At 50.1% G+C, this 22,857-nt stretch overlaps 1 protein-coding gene across 12 annotated transcripts in view; it reads right to left on the bottom strand.

The window, feature by feature from the left end:
• The window catches only part of ncor2 (nuclear receptor corepressor 2), an 89,504-nt gene that overhangs the window by 1,164 nt on the left and 65,483 nt on the right, over positions 1–22,857 (bottom strand). For 7 of the 12 annotated variants that reach the window (XM_031570325.2, XM_031570326.2, XM_031570327.2 and 4 more), the window contains 28 exons: positions 20,709–20,851; positions 20,065–20,194; positions 19,194–19,683; positions 18,106–18,217; positions 16,580–16,874; positions 15,514–15,561; positions 14,964–15,137; positions 14,148–14,257; positions 13,744–13,843; positions 13,494–13,601; positions 12,379–12,482; positions 10,899–11,049; positions 10,368–10,496; positions 10,136–10,204; positions 9,635–9,864; positions 9,048–9,405; positions 8,619–8,834; positions 7,983–8,243; positions 6,769–6,918; positions 6,161–6,451; positions 5,791–5,971; positions 4,842–5,389; positions 2,122–2,261; positions 1,616–1,785; positions 1,371–1,502; positions 1,112–1,245; positions 882–935; positions 409–597 (listed from right to left, as the gene is read on the bottom strand). In XM_031570325.2, the coding sequence (XP_031426185.1) occupies positions 409–597; positions 882–935; positions 1,112–1,245; positions 1,371–1,502; positions 1,616–1,785; positions 2,122–2,261; positions 4,842–5,389; positions 5,791–5,971; positions 6,161–6,451; positions 6,769–6,918; positions 7,983–8,243; positions 8,619–8,834; positions 9,048–9,405; positions 9,635–9,864; positions 10,136–10,204; positions 10,368–10,496; positions 10,899–11,049; positions 12,379–12,482; positions 13,494–13,601; positions 13,744–13,843; positions 14,148–14,257; positions 14,964–15,137; positions 15,514–15,561; positions 16,580–16,874; positions 18,106–18,217; positions 19,194–19,683; positions 20,065–20,194; positions 20,709–20,851 (5,217 nt within the window). The remainder of the gene's footprint in view (positions 1–408; positions 598–881; positions 936–1,111; positions 1,246–1,370; positions 1,503–1,615; positions 1,786–2,121; positions 2,262–4,841; positions 5,390–5,790; positions 5,972–6,160; positions 6,452–6,768; positions 6,919–7,982; positions 8,244–8,618; positions 8,835–9,047; positions 9,406–9,634; positions 9,865–10,135; positions 10,205–10,367; positions 10,497–10,898; positions 11,050–12,378; positions 12,483–13,493; positions 13,602–13,743; positions 13,844–14,147; positions 14,258–14,963; positions 15,138–15,513; positions 15,562–16,579; positions 16,875–18,105; positions 18,218–19,193; positions 19,684–20,064; positions 20,195–20,708; positions 20,852–22,857) is intronic. The other 5 variants (XM_031570334.2, XM_031570336.2, XM_031570332.2 and 2 more) reach the window with 4 other exon arrangements.

Genomic DNA, 22,857 nt, shown 5'->3' with positions numbered 1-22,857 from the left:
CACACACACACACACACACACACACACACACACACACACACACACACACACACACACACACACACACACACACACACACACACACACACACACACACACACACACACACACAGCGGAGGAGTGTCACTGCCAACAACATCATCCAAGAGCAGCTGACTTAAAACTGCATACAAACAATTTTCAGTGCCATGTATATCATTTTCAAGCGCAAAAACAAAAACAAAAAAATGAATAATGTAGGACTATTACAAAAGGCCAGGCTCCACCCAGGTATGAGTAGTAATGCCACAGCAGTCATTAGGTATGGTGATGTCTCATAGGGAAACTTTACTTACAGACAGGAGGACTTGGAAAGCCTCGGTCTGATGTTTCTATCCCCCAGAGAACCAGGTCCCAATGTGTGCTCACCTGAGTAGGACTCCTCCTGGTGACCCTCAGCGCCGGAAGGGGTTGTGGAGGTGGGGCCCATGGAGGTCGGCGGGCGATCTTCACCTTGTTCGTCGTATTTGCCCATCAGGGCCTTGCGGATTATGGCCTCCAGGCCAATGGTGTTACCGCCCGTCTCTGGAGCCGGGTGACTACGCACACTCACAGGACCTGAGAGGGAGAAGAGAGAGAGAGAGAGGGAAGAGAAATGAGAGGAGTGGAAGAGTAGAGACATGGGGCAGAAACGAAGCAGAAAAGTGAAGGCATTTATAGCAGTGGGAAAAAGGAAGTTCAATTGTATTGGTGCTTATGAAGGTGTGCTGGTATAACTGATGGTTGGTTCTGATCAAAGGTGTGTGCAAATGAGTGTGTGATTTTGTTGGCCTTTATAAGTAAATGTGTGTGTGTGTGTGTGTGTGTGTGTGTGTGTGTGTGCGTGTGTGTCTGAAACTAACCAGCAGTGGTGGAGGCCGGCATGTTGAAGATCTCTGTGCCGGGCTGAGCTGGATCTGAGTGAGGGAGAGAAGAAGTTCCACCGAGGTACTCAGATTAACAACCTCATCACACATAAAAACCATATCTACAGTCAAATAAAATAGTACACCTCTCTGAAAATGTGCGTGTGAAACCAGAGAATGCTGGCTTGTGTGTGTGTGTGTGTGTGTGTGAGAGAGTGCCAACTCACTGAAGTCGCTTTCGTTGCCGATCTTCTTGATCATCTCTTGCTTCTTCACCTTGACGATGGCGGAGTTGCTCTCCGTCAGTTTGCTGAAGAAGGCTGGAGGCTGGGAACCACTGGCCGGAGAACGAGAGCCCATTCTGTCAGAGACAGACAAAGGGACAGAGCAGGGATTAAGTGTCTGAATGCAAAAAGAGCGTGTTCATGACTGCTTTATAGGCCATGTGTGAGGCTATGTGTGGGACTGCATAGGTGAGTGTCTTACACTTGCTCCCCCTGGTCATCTGGGTAGGAAGCCCCCTGAGACTCGGCCTCAGAGACGCCCCCTGGTGGTGACACCGGCTCTATGCCATCGGCTGACATGCTCACTGGAGACTGCTTACTCTGAGGAGGAGATCTGCGCACACACACACACACCATTTTAACCTGATATGGAAAGACCTTGGATTGTTTTTTCATCTTTTTTTTTTTCATTTTATCTCTGCCCATGCTGCGTGCTTGAGCTCTTACCGGTCTCTCAGCCTGTCTCCCGAGGACTCCTGGATGCTGCTCTGGGCCTGGGGGGCACTGGGGGGGCGGGTGAGGTCCAGGCCCGGGGAGCGTTGGTACCCAAACAGAGAGGACTGGCTGCCCATCTGAGACTGCTGGCTTTGCCGGGTGTAGTCCTTAGTGATGACCTCCTGTAGGGGAGACGAGAGAGGATGAGTTAGTCAAACCTCTCACACAAACTAGTTCAACTCTTAGGAAGTATTCATATAATCATGTATGTGCACATGCGCACGCAGGCACGCACGCACGCACACGCACACGCACACGCACACACACGCACACGCACACACACACGCACACGCACACACACACGCACACACACAGCATTAGGTATAGAACATTTTCTTGCACTCACACAAGATAATTGTGAATGGAAACACTAGTTGCCATACACAGCCAAACATGATGGAGGTCAGTGAGACAGACACACACACACATACATATTCAGACCCAAATGGCAGACTTACGCTGATGTGCTGGGCCAAGGTGACCACCCTCTGGCTGCCTTTGACGAGTGGGGATTGAGGCTGCTGGCCAGGGGAGAGGCGCTCCTCAGAGGGCGGCCGGTAGAGGCCGTGCTGCTCCATCGCCACTGCTTTCTGTTGGGCTGCAGAGGGAAAGGGGCATACCACACACACACACACACACACACACACACACACACACACACACAGGGAGGGTTGACCAAAAGAAAACATAAAAATCACCAGCAGAGGCTCTCAAACACACTGAATGACAATGAGCAGAGACCATGACTCTAACAGCAGAGCAGGCACACACACACAAACACAGACACAAATACACAGCTGCATGAGTACCTCTGACACAACACTGCTAGCACACTACAGCTGTCCTTTTTGGCCTAGCTGCCCCTACAAACAAAAATGACCCGAAATGCAGATTTGTTGTATATATTTTACACCTGATCTCTGAAATGACCCAACTTCCTGTTTCAAACTGATATGTGTACACTAGGGGTGTAACAGTACGTCTATTGGTCCCGAACCGTCACGATGGGATGCAGTGCATGCAGGCGTACAGAGAATACGCGGTTACCTATGTGTGAAGACTGATGAAAGTACTGCAGAACCAAATTTCACCACTTTTCACAAGCGAGTTCTAGCCAGAAACCTCAGCAGCATGCCATGCTAAGCTTAGCTCAAGCTGATTAGCTCAAGCTGATTGGCTATGGCAAGTGCAAATGACCCACCTGCGACACTTGGTGGAACAAACGGTAACTTGTGCTACTGTCTGTTCAAGCCTAGCCTTTTATTTGTTTTTGCTGCCTTTTCCCCTGTTGTACTGAACTCAACCCAACGTGATGTGCCAACTGTGGTGTGAACAGAACCGTGACTTGTGCACCAATACACCTCTAGTGTACACACGTCTATCGTCTTCATTCTGCACTCAAACCCTGACCTGACCTGCACACATCATGAATCTCTAGCTGTGTCACTTACCATCACAGAGAAGGTACACACTCACATGTTAAACACCTGCATATGTACAAGGTGTGAAAATATTGGAGAAGTTATTATGGAAAGGTACCACCTGATTAAAACCTCTTACTGTGTTGTAAGCAGTTTAGAGAAGCACACTGTTGTCCAACACATGCGAATGAGGAAGAGGACCAGTAGCTTTGCCAACTAAGCCCTCTGTCCTTCTGACAAAAGACTATTTCCTCATCAGCCTCAGCTCTCTTTACATCTATGTAATGTGCCACTATCACTGTCCCTGTTCAGTTGCAACAAACACTCTGAGCAACGTGAAAAGCTTTCGACAAATGAAGGGTGGAAATTAACAAACAAGTCGACAGAAAAAGAAAAAAAACTAAAAAAAAAAATATGCACACAATAAACACTGCGTAAAGCGGCGAGCATTCATTCTCCTTCCCCCGCATATGGAATCACCACCCTCTTTGATGCACAGCGGACAATGGGCCGAAAGGATTTGGGAGTGTGATTGAGTGTGCTTGCGTGTGTGTGTGTGTGTGTGTGTGTGTGTGTGTGTGTGTGTGTGTGTGTGTGTGTGTGTGGAATCAGCACTGATTATCGTGGTTTATGGGGACATGCAGGACACATGAGGACATGGGAAGGCGGTTTTGTGTGGACTCAAGCCTCTGTGTAGCTGTTGAGTACAGGGCCCCACGTAAAGACGCTAAGCCTCGCGCTTCCAAATGGACTGGGGGGGGGGGGGGGGGTGTGTAGTCGCTAATGACCCAATAGGTGGGATGCAGGCGACCTCAGGTGGCGTCAAAGCTGAAGCTCAAGCACAGCCAATAGCGCGTAGCGACACTAGCATCCTCAAACTCTACTGCTGGGCGAGCGAGACGGGGGCCAAACTGAGGAGGGGTCCTGCCCGTGAGTCGGTCAGCGCTCAGGCCTCGGGTGCTCTCTGAACACAGGCGTTCTCTTTAAGGTTATTCGCTGGGCCCATTGCTTTCCACGTGTTGGCTTGAATGTTTTCAAATTAGCAAATTGTCTTACTCTTTACGAGATTGGTGCCACTGGAATTTTGGGCACAAGGTTGTGGTTAAGCCTAATAAGATTTAAATATCCACATTTATATTGACTTTTGGAGTACATATACATATATATATACATATATATATATACATATATATATACATATATATATATATATATATAACACGGTTTCAGATTAGTGCTCTTTTTTGTCATTCATTTCGATCTGCTGGTCCAGACAGAGTGTGGAGTATAAATTCCACTCCCTCAACATGTGTAAAATAATTTTAGAGGAATATATTTCGCACAAAAAAACTGTACTGACCCAAATCTAATGGGAATAACAATAATGAACCAATCGTATGTAAGTGTAACAGCTACCAAGTCCAACTGAAGGCATTAAAACCTAATGTAAAAAAGCCAAACAGCATAGCAGCGGATTAGAGATGGATAAAGTAGACTTAAATAACAAAAACAAGGAGAAAAAAAAAAAAAGCGAATGTGTTCATGAATTGGAATTGATTCTGATGAATGCCAACCACCACAGCGTGCAATAGGCCTCAGACGAAGAGGAGCAGGGAAGGGAGGTGGAGGAGGGAGGGAGGGAGGGAGGAACAGAGCAGGAGAGGGAGAGGGTAAGGGGTGGGGGTAAGAAGGGAAAGGGAGGGGGCGGGGGGGGGGGGGGGTTTGAAAAGAGCCCCGGTTGCTCCAGAGCGTCTTACCCTCACAGGTGCCGTTGGCCCCGAGCGGCCCCGCCTCCGGCATTCCCGTGTCACAAGAAATTTGACGCATGATAATCGCGTTTATGAAGTTGGCCGCTGTCATGGTGGTCTTACCGAGTGCCCGCAGTTCTTCCTCCTGCACGGACATCGCTTTGCTTTGAGTCTTTTCCCTACTTGGTGCGCTGCCGCCGCCGCTGCCATCACCGCGGCCCCCAGCTGATGCCGCGCCACCTCCACTATCCAGGAGGGGGTGCCCTCTGCCCTGCTGGTGGCCCAGGAGCGAGGCCTGGGTGTAGGGCGAGGAGTACACCCCCCCTTGGCCGGGGCTGGCCAGCTTGGGGTCAGACTTGCCCGAAGAGGAAGCTGAAGAGTCCTGGGGGTTTTTAGGCAGGACTCCACCCCCTCGGTGGCTTTTGCCAACACCCTCGCGGCTCAGGTCTTTGCCCCCGCCAGCGTCCATGCCGCCTTGGTAGGCATCACCAGGTAGCCCCTGGCGCTGGAGGTGGCTGCCGTAGCCCTGGTAACGAGAAGAGCCCTGTGGCAGAGGCCTACAAGAAGAACAAACACAGAGACAATGCCTGTGAGTGGTCCGACAGCACGAGCCCTCCAGCAACAGTTCAGAAGGTCAATGAAACCCAGTCTAACTTCTGCATAGAGCAACTGAATGCGCTCCATACAATAGTGAGACCGTAGTGACCTGTTACATCATGATGCCCTACTAAAACGACTACTTAGTTGCCTTAAAGAAAAAAGGTTACTGCGTCCTAAATGATGCTAGTATGGCTTTGTGTAATCAGGCAGATAGGTGATGCTGGTCTATCTTAGAAGGATAGATAGATAAGATGGATACTTTATTAATCCCGAGGGAAATTTAGGTCATCCAGTAGCTTATACACTTAACTCACAAACATACATACATAAATCACATACACACAGGCAGACATCTTACCTCAGTACAGAGGGGTTGGAGTGGTCGGGCACAGGCATGCTCTTGCCCACGGTGTTGTGGAGGACACTGGGCCGCTGCTGAGCACCGTCCTGGGTGCGGGGAGACACAGGGGAGTGCTGGTGGCTGTAGGGGTGGGATGGTTGACGACCACTGCTGCTGCTGACAGGACTCTGCTCATGGCCTGGAAGGTAAGGAGGCAGGAAGCGAGAACACAGATGAGCACATCAAATGTGCTTGAACATGAATACATTTACACACACATTATGGATATTCATATCTCCTTAAAAACTGTAGACAGTTTGTCAACAGTAGATGATGTATGACCAGTAAAGAGAGGTGCATGTGTCTGCTTGGCTGCCAATCCCCTCACCTGGCCTCCATATGGGAGCGTGTTCCACATTTCCGTGTCCCATGGATCCAGACTTCTCCCGGTCCCGGTCCCGATCTCGGTCTCTCTCCCTCTCCCTGTCCCGGTCACGCTCTCGTTCGCGTTCCCTCTCCTTCTCCCGGTCTCTCTCGCGCTCCCTCTCTCTGTTCCTCTCGTGATCCCTCTGTCTCTCCTGGTCTCGTTCCCTCTCGCGTTCCCGCTCCCGGTCCCTCTCGCGCTCACGTTCGGAGGACGACGGCGTTCCTGGAATCTTGTTCATGTGTGCTTGGCCCACTGTAGAACAGAGACGTAGGAGTTGTGAAAACTGGACACGAGGCAAAGTTCATGAGGGTTAACACAAGACAGCAGCTACCACTTTTGGGTAGCCATGACACTGTTAATTGTTATCTGAGGCAGAAGTGGATGGCTGTTAGCTGTACGGTGGTTATTTTTAGCATAGGCACACCACATTTGTGGCATTCTGTCCCGATTGTGGTGGTTTCATTCTAACCATGTGCATGTATGTGTGTATGTTTGCGTACGGTGCATGCCAGGTATAGTGGGCAAAGTGGCATGGTAGCTGTAGTGAATGTGTGTGTGTGTGTGCTCACCGGGCGAGATGGGTGAAGTGGTGTAGGGCCTGCTGGGGAAAGAGCCGGTGGCTCCAGGGATGTAGGTGATCCGGTCCATGGGGGAGGCGGACGTCCCTGCGGAGGGAGGGACCAGGACAGGTAAGTGCACCTGAGATAGATCCATGACACCTAGGAAGGGAGAGGGGCACAGGGAGAGCTCTGTTTGTCACCAGCCTCTACACACACCAAAATCGGTGTGTCCGCGGCCCCGCGTACACTGTGCTCCTTGGCCTGTTGGCCTCTGACTGGACTGCTACAGAGTTCGGTTGGTGATGGGATGAAGTAGAGGTGAGCGAGTGAGCGAGAAGGGAAAAGAGCTCCACTTCAATAAGCACAATACAAGTGGGCATGTCCATTAACAACGGGTTTCTGACTTGGAAGCCAAATTACTCTGCCGGGTCAGACAGGGTCAAGCACTAACTAAGGGAATAAATATACCAGGCTTGAGGCAGTTCTAGAGCGAGAGAAAGAGGGGTAAGAGAGAGAGAGAAAGAGAGAGAGAGAGAGAGAGAGAGAGAGAGAGAGAAGGAGGGGTAGGGAGAGAGAGCGTGCAACGGGAAACTACTAATTTATCGTAATTTAATGTAATTATAGCCTACATTGGGTTTCTATATAGTACAGATGCTGTACTATAATGGTTAAAATTATAATATTTATATTCGTCATGTCTGTGACATATAGCACTCCTCGAAACGGCAGTGAAAGGTGTCAGTTTATGTAATGTTGCTGGTATGATGTCAATGTGACTATTAAACGAGTAGTTTTGAGTGGTAGTTATACAGTTAGGCCTATATTGACAGGGACAGAGAGAAAGGGAGCCTTTATATTGGCTCAGTGAAACACAGGTGCAAGCCAGTTTAATTACCCTATTAGGATGGCACTATGGCCCAACGTTAGTCTATAGGAGACATTCTCTCTTTAATATCTGATTTAATCTCAGAAAAAGGAACAAAAAAGAAGAAGCCTCCAGACAACTGTGCTTTGCATGCACTGTAAAAAGGGAGGAAGAGGGAATGAGTTGAAGAAGCAGAGAATCTGACGTCATTTAACTGAACCATGGGTTGTTTATCTACATCTCAGTGAGCAAGATTCAGTCGACCATGTGTTGTTGTTCTCTATTACAATTCATACTTTATGAAATTATATTTGTGTGTGTGTGTGTGTGTGTGTGTGTGTGTGTGTGTGTGTCTCACCCCGTGGTGCAGGAGAGTAGGGCATGGGGAGGGGCTGGTCTCGGGGGGAGAGGGTGCGCAGCAGGTCTGGCCTCTGGGCTGCCATGGCAGCGGCGGCTGGCCACTGGTGCATCTGCTGGGAGGTGATGTAGTCGGTGAAGAGAGTGTGACGGTTCTCCAGGGCTGCTGTCTCCGGGTAGCCACGAATCAGGAAGGGTGGGTAGGGGTGGGGGTAGCCCGGTCCTGGGGTCAGGTGACGGGGCAGGTAGTAGGCAGCAGCAGCTGTGCAGGGGGCAGAAAAGGAGAAAAGGGTTAGAATATGTGGTCCAAGGAACCACTGAACTATGGATGAATTTTGTTTAGAAAATTATGATTGAAACCTGTCGATAATAAAAACTTTGATAAAGGACATATCAGACCAATAGGCACGATGGCATGGAGTGAATAAGTGAATGAATAAATACATAGAAATAAAAGTTTGATGAGGGCTTTTGAAAGTACACCCTTGCATTGATGATGAAATATGTTACAATGCAAAGAGAACTGACCAAGTTGGTTAAGAAAGGATGCAAGAAAAGAAAATGGCCAACCAAACGAGTCTGATGAAAAAGCAACAGAAAGCAGCTCCCCACACAGAAGAACACACTCAGGTCGTACCGGGATCGATGGGGATGCCACGGGGCATGCTGTTAGGGTCAAAGGCTATGGGCATCTGTCCACGGTAGGCATCTGGGTTCAGGCCCTGCAGCAGCCGCTCAAATGCCAGGGAAGCCTGGTGCTCAGCCAACCCGGGCTGGGGGGACTTAGTGGAGCTCATCTCCCGCGGGGTGGGGGTGGCCTTCCGCTCCTGGGACTGGGGCTTATTGCTGGAACCTGCCAAGAGGACAGCGCCAGACAACAAGAGGGTTGTTCAATAGCGACTGGACTGATATACATTCCCTGATATATGCAATGTTTATAATGCAGACAATTTACCTTTGCAGAGACATGCAGGTACATGTGTACATTACACGTTCTTTAGATTCAAGCAAAATATACACAGAGTCCACTCTTGCCTTTAACCCCTGTGTCTGTGCGTGCGCATACCTTCGTGTGGGCGCTGAGCAGAGTCTCTGGGGGCGTGAGGAGATCCGCGGTGGGAGGATGTCTGGTAGGCGCCGAGGGGGCTGTGGTGGGCCTTGGAGCTCTGCTCGATGGGCGAGGCGCGGGCCATGGAGCTGGCGGTACTCACCACCGCGCTGGGCCGGCCCTTGGGGGGCTCTTCGTAGCGACCCCGCTCCCCACCGCCAGCCGCCGCTTGCCGCATGTCCATGTGGGGAGGCATGGTGGGGTAGGAGGGCCGCTGGCCGCTGTTGCCGCCGCCGCCACCACCACCTCCACCAATAATGGAGCGCACGTCGTGTCGCTTGGCAGCCATCATAGGCTCCTGCTTCATGGGGGTGCCCTGCCACAGAGGGAAAGAGTGGCTCAAATAATCATCAACACACAGAAATCCAGCTCAAGGCTTCAGGGGAGCGCCCTGGGGGGGGGGGGGGGGGGGGGGGGACCCACACATACCTCTATGAAAAGAGCTCCAACATGAACTCATTCTTGGTCTCGCACTCAAAGCAGCGTGGACACACACACACACACACACACACACACACACACACACACACACACACAAAACTCACCTGTGTGATGGAGCCCTCCTTGGAGACGGAGCCGGGCCGCATCTCCTCGCGGGGGATGAGGTGGATGGAGCGCCCACCCTCCTTCACCGTGGGCACCAGCCCCTCGTGCCCGCGCCCCTTCTGCATGTCCTGGGGCATGCCGGAGCCAGAGCCGCGGGGTGGTGGGGAGTTTTCCCGCTTCATCTTGACCTCCCGCCGGTACTCATCTTGCTCCACGTGACGCGGAATACCTGAGAGAGGGATCGTTAAAAAAAAAAAAAAAGAGAGAGCAGAGCAGGTTAAAATGAAGAATAATAATGTTGGATTTTAGGGGATTGAGGCTGCTTTGTGTGTTGACTGCAGTGTGAAGAAAAGAAGATGTCTCTGCATTTGGGCATGTGCTATTTAGTGGTGTGATAGTGTGGGGGAGTGTGTGAAAGAGATAAAACATAAATATGTGTGTGTGTGTGTGTGTGTGTGTGTGTGTGTGTGTGTGTGTGTGTGTGTGTGTGTGTGTCTCACCCTGAGAGATAGAACCACGGATGTGGTGAGGGCTGTCTCGCTCCTGTGGCATTGCCCTTCCTATCAGACCTGCATAGACACAGACAGACACACAGAAGAAAAAGGGAAATAGAGAGAAGAAAACAAAGATCGCCGCATTGTTAGATGCACTGTTGTTATGCTGCGTGAGCTCTCGAAGGGCCAGAACTAAAGGCTTGCCCTTCCAACCACAACCTGGCACTGTGAGACTCACCCTCGCAGTTAGCAGCGGACAGGGAGTCGCGCATGGGCAGTCCCCGGGAGATCCCGCCGTCCATGACGTCATAAGTGCGCTTCAAGCCCAGCAGCTCTCCCCTGCTCTCCTCTTTAGGGTTCTGAGAGCCTGGAAGCAGACACCAGCCAGCCACATCACCACATGTGCGTATGTGTGTATGTGTGTATGGGTGCGTGTGCGTGTGTGTGTGTGAGTGTGTATGTGTGTATGGGTGCGTGTGTGTGTGTGCGTGTGTGTGTGTGTGTATGTGTGTATGGGTGCGTGTGTGTGTGTGTGTGTGTGTGTGAGTGTGTATGTGTATGTGTGTATGGGTGCGTGCGGATGTGTTTCGACTGCGTCAGTCCTTTTGTGCATAGGCGTACGAGCCCTCGTCCAACTAGGAAAGGTAACACTGGACACGGCCTTTGGAGAAGGCCTGTTTGTGCGTATTACAGATGTTCATGTGTGTGTGTGATCTTTGGGGAGTGTGCTGGTGTGTGTGTGTGTGTGCATTTGTTTCTGTTCTCTTACGGTCGTAGGTGAGGATGTGGCCGCTGATGCCCTCGTAGAGCACGTGTCCTTTAGGAGGGGCTTCCTCGCGGCTGCGCTCTCCCCGATTGGGACTCTCTTCCGTGATGAGGCGCGTGATGGTGCCCTTATACAACACGTCTGCCGGAGTGCCCTAACACACACACACACAGGTTACAGATAAAATTAGGGAGGATTTCAGAGAGTTGATGGACACATCCCGTCAACTACACTCTTACAAACACTGTAATGTAAACACAATTACTGACAACCACAATCCAATCGCACCGACCTAGATACTGCACCGCTGCAACTCACAGTCCCTAACACACACACACACACACACACACACACGAGAGTGAGACTTCGCTACAGGACTGAGAAATCAGCGTGGGAGCTTGACGCAGGAGGTGCAGGAGTGAGCGGATCAGAGCACCACTTGTGCAGAAGGAGTGAGAATGACAGAGGGTGAGAGAGGGGAGTGAGCCGAGGACTAGAGCTGGAGGGATGGCACAGTGAGAGTGCGTTGAGGAGTGACTCAGACCGAGTTTGAGAGGGCTGGTGTGGCTGGCTTGAGGTGAGTGCTCTCTCCCAATTATGGACTTTTACGCAATCGCTGGCTGACAGCGGATGGTTGCCACGGAGACACCACCCACGGGTCCCTCATTCACGTGTCGTTGGGGATCCTTATGTTGGGGACCAGCCAACAGCCAAGAAGGTCAAGGGAGATGTGTGTGTGTGTGTGTGGGTGCGTGCGTGCGTGCGTGTGTGCGTGTGTGTGTGTGTTGAGTGTCATCTTTCTGGATCAGGTGTACTGAGCTGACAGCAGCTCCTTATCCTCCAAATCTTTCTCTAGACACACACACACACACACACACACACACACACACACACACACACACACACGGCTTATCCGCACACACACACTGGAAAATAAGGCCACTGCTAGAATGATAATAGTTCTCGGTGTCAGCTTTGTCTTTCATATCTAAGCATGTTTGCTGAGCAAACATACGTGTGTGCGCGTGTGTGCTTGCGCATTGGTTACTGGGCTTAGTGAAAGAGAGTAAACAGAGAAGGGAAAAAGAACGGAGGAACAGCACAGTGTGTACCTGTTGCTATGGCAACAGCAGAAGCAGGACGATGGTTATGTCATAAACACTCACGACACATAAGACCTCTCCAGTCAGAAAAAACACACACACACACACACACACACACACACACACACACACACACACACACCCCTCTGACGGACCAATACACTCTCAATCCTACTCATATAAGACGTCTGCTCCTATCCAATCATTTTTGTTCCAATTTCTTTGCTCAAAAAACCTTTGTTAGCATATTCCTGTGCACAAAACACACACAACACATGAACCAACACGAGCTGCCATAGGCACTAACACTACACACACAAACAAACACTGCATCCGCCTGAACACAGACAGGTGCTGACGAGCCCCCCAGCCTTGGTTACCTGTGTGATGGAGCCTCCGCGGTAGGAGAGGGGGGGCTCCTGGTGGACCCTGGTACCGGGGATGCCCTTGGTAATGCTGCCCCCGTGGATAGCAGCCATGGAGCCTGGGAGCAGGACAACCACACTCTCTTAGCCATCAGTAAAGACTGCATTAAAGGCTCAGGTAAGCCTCAACCAGCTCAGAGAGTCGCGCCGCCATTGGCTTGGTTGTAATTACAAGTTTAAATGAACTCATGAGACACAGTGACTTCAAGAAGGATTTCAGAAAGCAGATTAGAGCAAAAAGCCATGGACACAGTGCTTAACGGCAGAAATATGTCTGCCTGTTCAGTAGGGCTGAACGATTTAGGGAAATAATCTAATTGCGATTCCTCCTCCCCCCCCCATTTAAGTAATTTAAACAAAGTAATTGTAAGAATAAACACAAGGCATGCACTTTTTAAACACTGTGTGCAAAATTTACCATCTTAAGAAAAAAAGAAGAAAAAAAAAAAAAAAGTTCTTTTTTTTTTAAGACCACGTTTTTAAATCGTGAACGTTGCGGTTAGAAAATCGCGTTCTATCATATCGCGATTAAATCGCAAATGCAATTAATCGTTCAGCCCTACTGTTCAGTCGATTCATCCTGAAAGTAATTGTTCTGCTCTCTATGTGTCTTGTGGCAATCTGCGGTCACGACGACAATAAAGTCATGTGATGTTTTTTTTAAAGTCCAATTAAACTGTCACATTTCACCTAGTTGAACTCACCCATCAAACCCATATAAATGGTTTCCAATGATTAAGAGGTAAATGTACTCTCTCACACACACGAACATAGAAGAATAGAGGACACATTTATAGAATACCTACTCCCAACTTTTGGTTTTAGACTAGAACCATATCTGCCTAAATTAAGTCATTATGACCTCTGATTACATAACTGCATCTCTACTATGTCAGCCTCACAAACAAAACATGGCTTAAGGACACTGTTAAAAACATCTGAACTGAAAAAAAAAACATTTGATTCAACAGTGCATCTTTTCATCATATCCTATAAATGTTTTTATAATCTTGAACTCTCTGAAGGAGACACAGTCCAAGCACAAACACATGATGTGATCGCTCACTCACCCCGCACAGAGTCTTGGCCCCCGCCCTGAGAGAGGTTCTCAGCCTGAGAGGAGGAGGAGGGACCGCGAGGAGACAACTGCTCCTGTTTCACCACAGGAAACGCCCCACCTGACCGAGACAAGGAGGGGGGGGGGGGGGGGAGGAGAGTTACAGTCAAAACCAAAAAAAAAAAGGTAAGGAGGTAGCTCATGATCAGGAGGAAGTCCAACCAATCCAGTCCGAATGAAGGAACTATCAAAGCCCAACGCACCTAGTTTCCTCTGCTCCATCCAGGACAGGCCCATGGACGTGGGCGTCATCTTCCCATGGTCGGAGCCATGGGCTGGGCTGTGCATCTGCACTGGGGTCCCCTGAAAACACACACCACATCCAACCTTTATGCCTCATCATTACCCCATTACAGACAGGATTACTGTTTGTCTTTTCTTTCTTTTTTTCTCACATATTCAGACCAGCAGTGTACTACGGGACTTAACCCACTTACATACTCACCAGAGAAATAGAAGTAGGTGGTGGAAAAAAAACGCTTCCCACACACATCTGACAGCCTACTAGTATTTTTTTTTTTACTAGAGGTGAGAAACTTGGCTTTCCATAAGAATGTGTGTCTTAAAGGTGGAGGTGGTGTGTTAGACTGTGTGTGTGGGTACACACCTGAGTGATGGAGCCACCTGACTTGTTGGAGGAGATGAGAGGAGGGGGGTCCGGAATGTGTAGAGGCCGGACCGCAGCCATCCGCCCACTGTCCTGTAGACCTGCCAGCGCTAGAGAGAGAGAGAGAGAGAGAGAGAGAGAGAGAGAGAGAGAGAGAGAGAGAGAGAGAAAGGGAGAGAGAAATAAAGAGGGAGGATGAGCAAAGGTTGACTAACTGATTTATTGATTTGATTGAAAAAGTTTAAAAAAGCTGGAAAGTGAGTTGAACACATTGTGGCGACGAACTCCGGATAATGGATATGGATTGGATGGAGACAGATGAACGAACTGAAACATGGGACAGGCTGAACAGTTTACCCATCCAAACAAACAGACACACATAAAGAGATGGGCATTAGATGGCCAGAGGGTCCTTCATGACTAGAAGGATGGGCAGATAGATGTGTCTGTTTAGGGGCTGATGATGGATGAAATGACCGAGTGAAGTCTATGTGAGGAGGAGAGGAGCAGACGAAAAACAAAAGGAGCAGGGAAAAATAGATGAAAGGAGAAGAGGAAAATTAAAAGAAGGAGAGGAATAGAAAGGTGACGAGAATGTCAAAGGAGGGGCAGAGAGCAGGGGAGAGTGAGGCGATGGGAGAGTGAGGGGATGGGAGAGTGATAGAAGTGATGGGAGTGGCAGAAGAGGGGACAAGAGGAGAAGTACAGGGGAAAGAGAGAGGAGGATCGTGATGGACGGAGAGGATAGGATGAACAGTGAAAAGGAGAGAGTGATTGTCGGATCGGAGAGGAGAGGAGAGGAGGATGGGGACTCACAGGAGTTGTAGTGCAGGAGCTGCTGCTGCTGTTCGTGGCTGAGTTTGGCCACGTCTCGGGGGGACAGCTGGTAGGGCGAGAGCATTGGGCGACCCATAGCTGCCGCGCCCCTCAGCTCCTCGGGGCCTGGGGCACGCTTCCCCTCCGCATGGGGAGAGAAGGCACGCGACTTATCTACACACACACAAACACACACAGACAGACAGACAGACAGACAGACAAACAGAGATTTAGGATCGGCTGGACTTTCAAGAACCACATTTTAGCGGGATCAGTGCGGCAATGTTGCAGTTTTTGGTGACTGCCCTTGAGCAAACACACACACACAGGGTTGTATCAGGAGGCACTGGAATGCATGTAAACCGCACAAACACAAACATTTAATCTGTCACAAGCAAATCCACCCACCCACATCCACACAAACAAACATGACTGGCACATAGTTCAGAACTGTACGCCCAAATGTAGCTGGTCCACACACACACACACTTGTAGCCCCACAATTGGAATGTGTTTGAGTCTAAACACATGTGAGTGTGTGTGAACCTACGTAATCCATGAAGTAGAATCTGCAGCCATCTCTCGTTCCCCTCCAATTCTGCGGGGAGAGACACACTGCAGCTGATAACATGGCCATGACACACACACACACACACACACACAAATTTGCACGTTCACACTCTTTGGAGCCACACAGCTTCTCAGATGGCCATGTCATCTCTTTTGATTCCTCCCACACACACACACAGCGCATTTAACTTATCAATAGAGCTTCACTCAAGTCTCTTCCACTGCTCCGCTTCCACGTCTGCTAGGCTCTCCATACTCTTCCACTCTCTTAACCCTCTTTCTGTATCTCTCTCTCTCTCTCTATCTCTCTCTATCTCTCTCCATCTATCTCTATATCTCTCTCTATCACCCACTGTCCTTCTTGTCTTTGGCATCATTCTCCAGGTCCCCTACCTCTCTCCATGTTGACTGACAGATTAGAAGCACGACGATCGGGGAGTGAGCTCCATCAGGTGTAACTGAGACTGTGGACAGTCATAGGCAAAGGGTTGAGATTGCCGTCTTTACACATAGACAGACAGGCTTCCACCCACGCATGCCCGTAGTTTTTCTTGACGTGCAACAAAACCACCCATCACCCTCTGCCCGTGCGTGCTCGCGCGCACACACACACACACACACACACACACACACACACACACACACACACAGGGAGCCTTGAAGGCTAGTGTTTGCACTGAGAACCTCTCAGAAGCTTTTTCCTGCAATCTGAAGAATGATAGGTGTGAGTGGGAGAGTGAGAGCGACAAGGAGACAGAAAGAAGAAGAGAGGACGAGTGGAACTACAGGGGGTGAAGAACACCGCAGGAGAGAGAGAGAGCGGCCCAAAGAAAAACAGAGACAGAAGACAGGGCTGATGATGAGGAAGACTGCCCTGAAGGACAAGATACAGAGAGAGGGAAGATCTAAACTACCATAGACCATACAGCACTCAAGTGTATGTACACACACACACACACACACACACACGCACACACACAGAGACAGACACAGACACACACACAGCATGTCAGCTGAAAATAGCTGATAAAGGAAGGACAACGCACCATCCTTCTCCCGCTCAGACAGGGTGGGGCTGCGGCCTCGGAGGCGGGGACTGCCACTGCGGTCTCCGCCCACTTGCTGGTAGTGGGACTGTTTCATTTGCTGTCCGGCTGCGGCGGCGGCGTTGGCTGCTGCTGTTGCCGCAGCAACGGCCGCAGCGTGCTGGTTGGCCTCCTGGGAGGACTCGTGTGCCATGGTGATCTGCTGCTGGTAGAGGGCCAGGGCATGAGGAGGCACCGATGCCTGCTTGGGCATCAAACCCCCACGGCCCATACCAGGCATGGACAGATCAGACATCTGAGAGAGAGAGAGAGAGAGAGAGAGAGAGAGAGAGAGAGAGAGAGAGAGAGAGAGGGAGAGAGGGAGAGAGGGAGAGAGAGAGGGAGAGAGGGAGAGAGAGAAAGAAAGAAAGAGAGAGAGAGAGAGGGGACACGCACACACATCAGTTTGTTCATCTCAGATGCATATATCTATGCTTGCCATATCTTTGTATTCTATATGTATACCCTGTTTGAATGTTATGGTTTGGCGATACAAAAATATTGTCATGCCAATAAAGCTCACTTGAATTGAATTGGATATGGATTGGAGGGGACACACAGAAAAAGAGGGAGCGAGACAGAGGAAAGGGATACACAGAAAAAGAGAGAGAGAGAGAGAGAGAGAGAGAGAGAGAGAGAGAGAGAGAGAATAGAGGGGACAACAGAAAGAGAGAGAGAGAGAGGATAGAGAGGAAAACAGAGAGAATGAGCGCAGGTGGGAAGAGGGAGAGAATGAAAAACATGAGGGTGCATATATAGTACACAGTACAGCACTGCCAGCATCAGTGCTTTCATACCCACTCAGTGTTATGCTGTCAATACAGTAGACTTGTATCACGCTCTCTCTGTGACACACACACACACACACCATCAGAGACAGTATACGTGTTGAGGAGCGAGTCCATGCCCGACACACACACACACAACTTTTACGCCTGGGTTGCTTTTCTTGCTGCCCTTTCTCTGTGATATCTGATCGATATCTTATCACTGTGGTGACGCAGTAGCAGCACTCGGTGTGTGTGTGTGTGTGTGTGTGTGTATAACTGCGTCATTCCCCTTATCTCTGTGTTCCACTGATCCAAAGCCACCTGTCCCTGCTGGCCTCCCTCTCCATTTGTCCTCTCTCTCTCTCTCTCTCTCTCTCTCTCTTCTGTCCTCCTCCTCCGCAGCAGCAGGTTCTATGGCCACTTCCCTTTCTTTGCTCTTCATTTTCTTTTTTTCGTTTGAGAGCGTGCGAGAAAGACTTCTAGGAGCGTGAATGTCAAGGCCTGAATGGACGGCGGATTTCTTTACTTTGACCGAATGCTCTCGCCTCGGCATGGCTTTGTCCTCATGCGACAGTAAATGAGTTTTCTCCGCCTATGCGGAACGCCAATCTGGGCTGACGTGTATGGCTGGAGGTGAGTGGTGGTCAATCACCCTACACGCAGACGCAGTACCGCGGATTACCACAGCAGCAGCACAGCAGCAGCAGGAGCACTTACCATGGTGGGAATGGCAGCTGCTCGCTGTTTCAGCGTCTTGAGGTCCATGGGCTTCTGTAGCGTAGAGGAGATCACGCCATAACTCAGCAGACTAGGCCTGGGAGAAGTTATTCTGAGAGAGAGAGAGAGAGAGAGAGAGAGAGAGAGGGAGAGGGAGAGGGAGAGGGAGAGGGAGAAAGAGTAGAGGCAAAAAGAAAAATCTTAGAGGAGGTTTTAGTTCTTTCTTAATATGGCCAGGGCCAATCTCATTTCAGCAGGCTATAAACAGACCAGAACAGCCCAATATGACACACAAACACAACTGAGCTGGTCCTTAACCCTTTCACACAAACACACCCCTGTGTGAACACACAGACACACACACACACACACACACACACACACACACACACACACACCACACACACACCACACACAGTCAGTCATAAGACACACTGCATACAATCACATACACCTCACACAGTCATAAGATATCTCTCTCCGTCCGTCTCTCTCTCTCTCACACACACACACACTCTTGTCTTTGTTTGAGTTGGACTACATAGAAGGTAATGTTTCCCTCAACTCTGCCAAGGCCGACAGTGTCTGCTGTCATGGAAAATCAGAGGGTGCTGTCAGACACGCTCGCATACACACGGGCAAACACACACACACACACACACAATTCCCTCCAATAGCCTGAACTGCATTAACCACGCATGCCATCCTAATAGTATGTTTCAACAACTGTGACCAACACACATACACCCCTAAAAACTAATTTCTTTCATTCACTATAAGCACTCACTCTTAACCCAGTTCCAACATACAGACACACATAAAGGCACGGGCGCACACACACACACACACACACACACACACACACACACACACACAGGACAGACTGCATTTCTCACACATCTGACCTGATTTCAGAGCAGCCACACAGTTCAGTACAATCTCCTACATTCCTTCCTCTCTCCCTCTCCCCCTTCCTTCCTTCCTCCCTCCTTCTCCCCTCCACCACCCTCCATCCTTTGCCTCGCTTCTCTCGCCCTTTACCGTCTCTCCCAAGACAAAAGGTGAAGTCCAAACTCCTCTTCCCTCACCTGGGGTTCTTGTCGCTGTTCTCCGTCTCCTCCACCTCGTCTGCGCTGCAGGTGGCGCTGGAGTCGCTGTCGCCGTGACAACCGCTGCCCTTGGGCTCGCGCTTGGCCTTGCCGTGGCCCTTGAGCTCCTGCGGCTCGAGCTGTGGGGGCTTACTGTCGCCGCCGGACGTGCTGCCCATAGCAGCCGCCGCCGCTGCCGACGGACCGCCTCCGCTTCCGCCGCCACCGATCAGGCTGGCGCCCTCTCCCTCCATCTTTACCTCCTGCTTCACATCGCCATCGCCGCGGGAGACCAGCGAAGACTTCCCTTCCTCACCGCTGGCGCCCGTGTCCATGGCGTCCTTGTCGTCCTTGCTCATCGCTTTGGCACGCGAGGACGAGGAGGTGGAGGAGGCGGAGGAGGAGGCAGCCTCCTCCTTGGGCTGCTTGCTGTCCTCCGAGGAGCGCGGGGACGGGAGAGACTCCGTGTCTGAACTGTTGTTCGCTCCACCTGAGGGACGGGGGAGAGGGAGGACAATGAGAGAGTGAAGGAGGGAGGGCGAGAGAGGAAGACAAAAGGGTTTCAAAGTCAACTTTGGGTCTCAACTCCATGAGCACTCCAAGTTCACTTAGACCTATAAAGAGTTCAAGACTGAAAAATGGAATCTGAAAAATGTTCAGAAAACACAGCCATTAATAACACTCAAGTCTGGTTCGGAAAAGGAAAAAAAAAATGGAAAGATAAACCCTGATCCAACTGTTCTCTGGTCCAGTGAATGTTAAACCAATTCTTAAAATAATATCATGAACTGTCAACAATTTTGTTTTATTGTGACTGTGGATGTGATTATAGTGTGTGTGTGTGTGTGTGTGTGTGTGTGTGTTTGTTTACCTTCTCCGTCTTCGGCGGCCTCCTCCTCATTGCCGCTGGCCCCTGAGCCCTCCTCATCCTCGGCTGCCGAGGGAGCGCTGGCCTCCTCACTCTGGGCTTTGCCTTTACGCCGGGCCTTGCGCTCGCGCTCCTACACAAGCAGACACACACTCAATGCTGAGCAGATATACAGTGCTGAACACACACATAGAATCACGCAGACACACATTCAATGCTGAGCAGATATACAGTGCTGAACACACACATAGAATCACGCAGACACACATTCAATGCTGAGCAGATATACAGTGCTGAACACACACATATAAATCACGCAGACACACACTCAATGCTGAGCAGATATACAGCGCTGAACACACACATATAATCGGTCAGCAACACACCCACGCAAACTGTGTCAGTCAGTAGAGGTACACCCAAACAAAACCACACACACATACACTCATTGCTCATTACAAAGAGGAACGAAAACCCATCATTACACCCACGCTGTGAGTCCTCCAGACACAATATCATCGTCACTAGCATGTAGGCTTACTATTAGAAACACAGGCATCCAAATATAAGCTATGTGGAAACATGCAGTCATGCACATATAACCACACACACACACACACACACACACACACACACACAGAACTAACCGATTTCATTTTATGCTGCTGCAGAATCTCGTCCAGTTTCTGCCTCTTCTTGTAGTTGAAGTAGAAATTCTTACATTGCGACACCGTTTTGGAGCCCACCATTTTAGCAATGGCCGACCAGTTCCGTCCATACTGCAGCAGACCTGGTGAACAGAACAGAGAGACAAGAGGAGATCCGTGAAAATGAATCGCATGACAAGAGCTCATATCAGAGTATCAACCAAACCTGGGCAACTTCGGGACACGGACACCATTCATACAAGGACCTGCGTTCTGTGCACCTGAATTAGTTTGTGTCTATGTAGGTGGGCGCGTGTGTGTGTGCGTGTGTGGTTGGGGGTGTGTGTGTGTGTGTGTGTGTGTGTGTGTGTGTGAAAGAGAGAGAGAAAAAGCAGAAGGAGGGCTGAGGGGGTTGACATTACGCTGCATGCCACACAGGGAAGTCCCAGGCCCTGTGTGCCAAGCTAATGTGTGATAAGGTCAGGCGGTCCACGTCTCTGCCTTGCCAGCACGTAGCCCACAGCAAAGCACTCGCACGCACACACACGCACACACACACACACACACACGCACCTATCTGTCCCAAACATTCGTCGTGGAAGATAAGTATATATACTGAATGCCTATTCGTTCATTTGCTGGCAGTAATACACAGAAAACATGAACAATCAATCAATCAATCAATCAATCAATCTTGTGTCCCTTGCACTTGAATGCAGCATTTCTTTGGCGCTCACAGACACACTCTCACCTTTACAACTGGCTGCAATCCACCTTTATGACACCTATTCACCTAGTGACAATCTTTATTATCTCACCTATTTAATACTGCAAGTTAATGCAAGAAATCAGTCTGTTACATATAATAGAAGGACTATGGAGCCAGATTACAACTTTACGGGCACCCACTATTTGGCTCAGCTAGCGTAAGAGTCGCATATAACTTCTCTCGGTCTCTGATAAGATAAAAGATTGCATCTCTTTCTCAACAGGAGAGAGAGGGCTTACGTCACGACTTCTATACAGACAAACTTGGTGACACGCAAAACGTGCATGCCTCAGACTTCTCTCATGTTGGGTGTTCACACCATCTCTCCCTTCCTGTCTGTACGTCTCTCTCTCTCTCTCTCTCTCCTCCCCACCCCTCTCACTCTCTTTCTCTGGGGCAGTGTACCAGAATAGCCCTCAAAGCATTTAAGCTAGCAGGGGTGTCTTCTGTTAAATATTCATTGTGTGAAAAGGAAGGGTGAGAGAGAGAGAGAGAGAGCGAGCGAGAGAATGAATGAATGAATGAATGAAGACAGAAAGGAGAGGAAAGTGAAAGAGAAGGAAAAAAGACTAAATGAGCCAAAGAGAAGAGGGGAACGACAGATGAAAGAGAGAGAGAGATGGGGGGGGGGGGGGGGCGCTGGCCTCTTTCCTGTAGCGTGACACACATGACGGGCTGACTTTAGTTAAAGTTTAGCAGCCCAGCGGACTGCAAGCACACAGGCCTAGATCTCAGCACGATAACACACACACACACACACACACACACTGCAAAAGCACTCGCACATTTAAGTACACTCAACAACACATCTCACCACAGATCTAACTACATCGAACAGAGTTTCAGACAGCAAGAGGAAGCGGATACCATCATGTGCTCGCACACACACGTTAGCCCTTCTAAGAAATGGCTCCACAGACCACCACACACACACACTCTCACCCTTCTTAGAAACGCTTTGTGTGTAAAACCACACAAAGACCAACACACTCACAAACACCTCTGAAGTGCCGTTTCGCCCTCCTACCCAGAATAGTTCAGAGGCCGTACCGGCTGGCTGGCTCGGCTAGTCCACAAGTTCAGCAGACGAGGTTTCCTCCGATCCAGCGGCGTCAGAGTCCAGGCCACTCCATTACCCTGGCCTCAGACAACCAGGAAGAGCCTGCCGAGCCCTCGTCCAATCACACGCCATCCGACCCAGCTGTCCACCTATCCAGTGGCTCCACACTGGGCTGCCCCCACCCACTAGCCCCACTCACCCTCCTCCTTCTGGTCCAATGGGTTTGGTGCTTAGAGCAGAGTCCTGTCCTGCCACTCCCCGAGGGCTCCACACTTCTGTCCTCCGCTGCTCTCTCTCTCTCTCTCTCTCTCTCTCTCTCT

This window comes from Clupea harengus, chromosome 7 (assembly GCF_900700415.2).
Source record: "Clupea harengus chromosome 7, Ch_v2.0.2, whole genome shotgun sequence".
Classification (NCBI taxonomy): Eukaryota; Metazoa; Chordata; class Actinopteri; order Clupeiformes; family Clupeidae; genus Clupea; species Clupea harengus.
The sequence above is the reverse complement of the archived record's forward strand: the minus strand, read 5'-3'. Positions and strand labels throughout refer to the sequence as shown.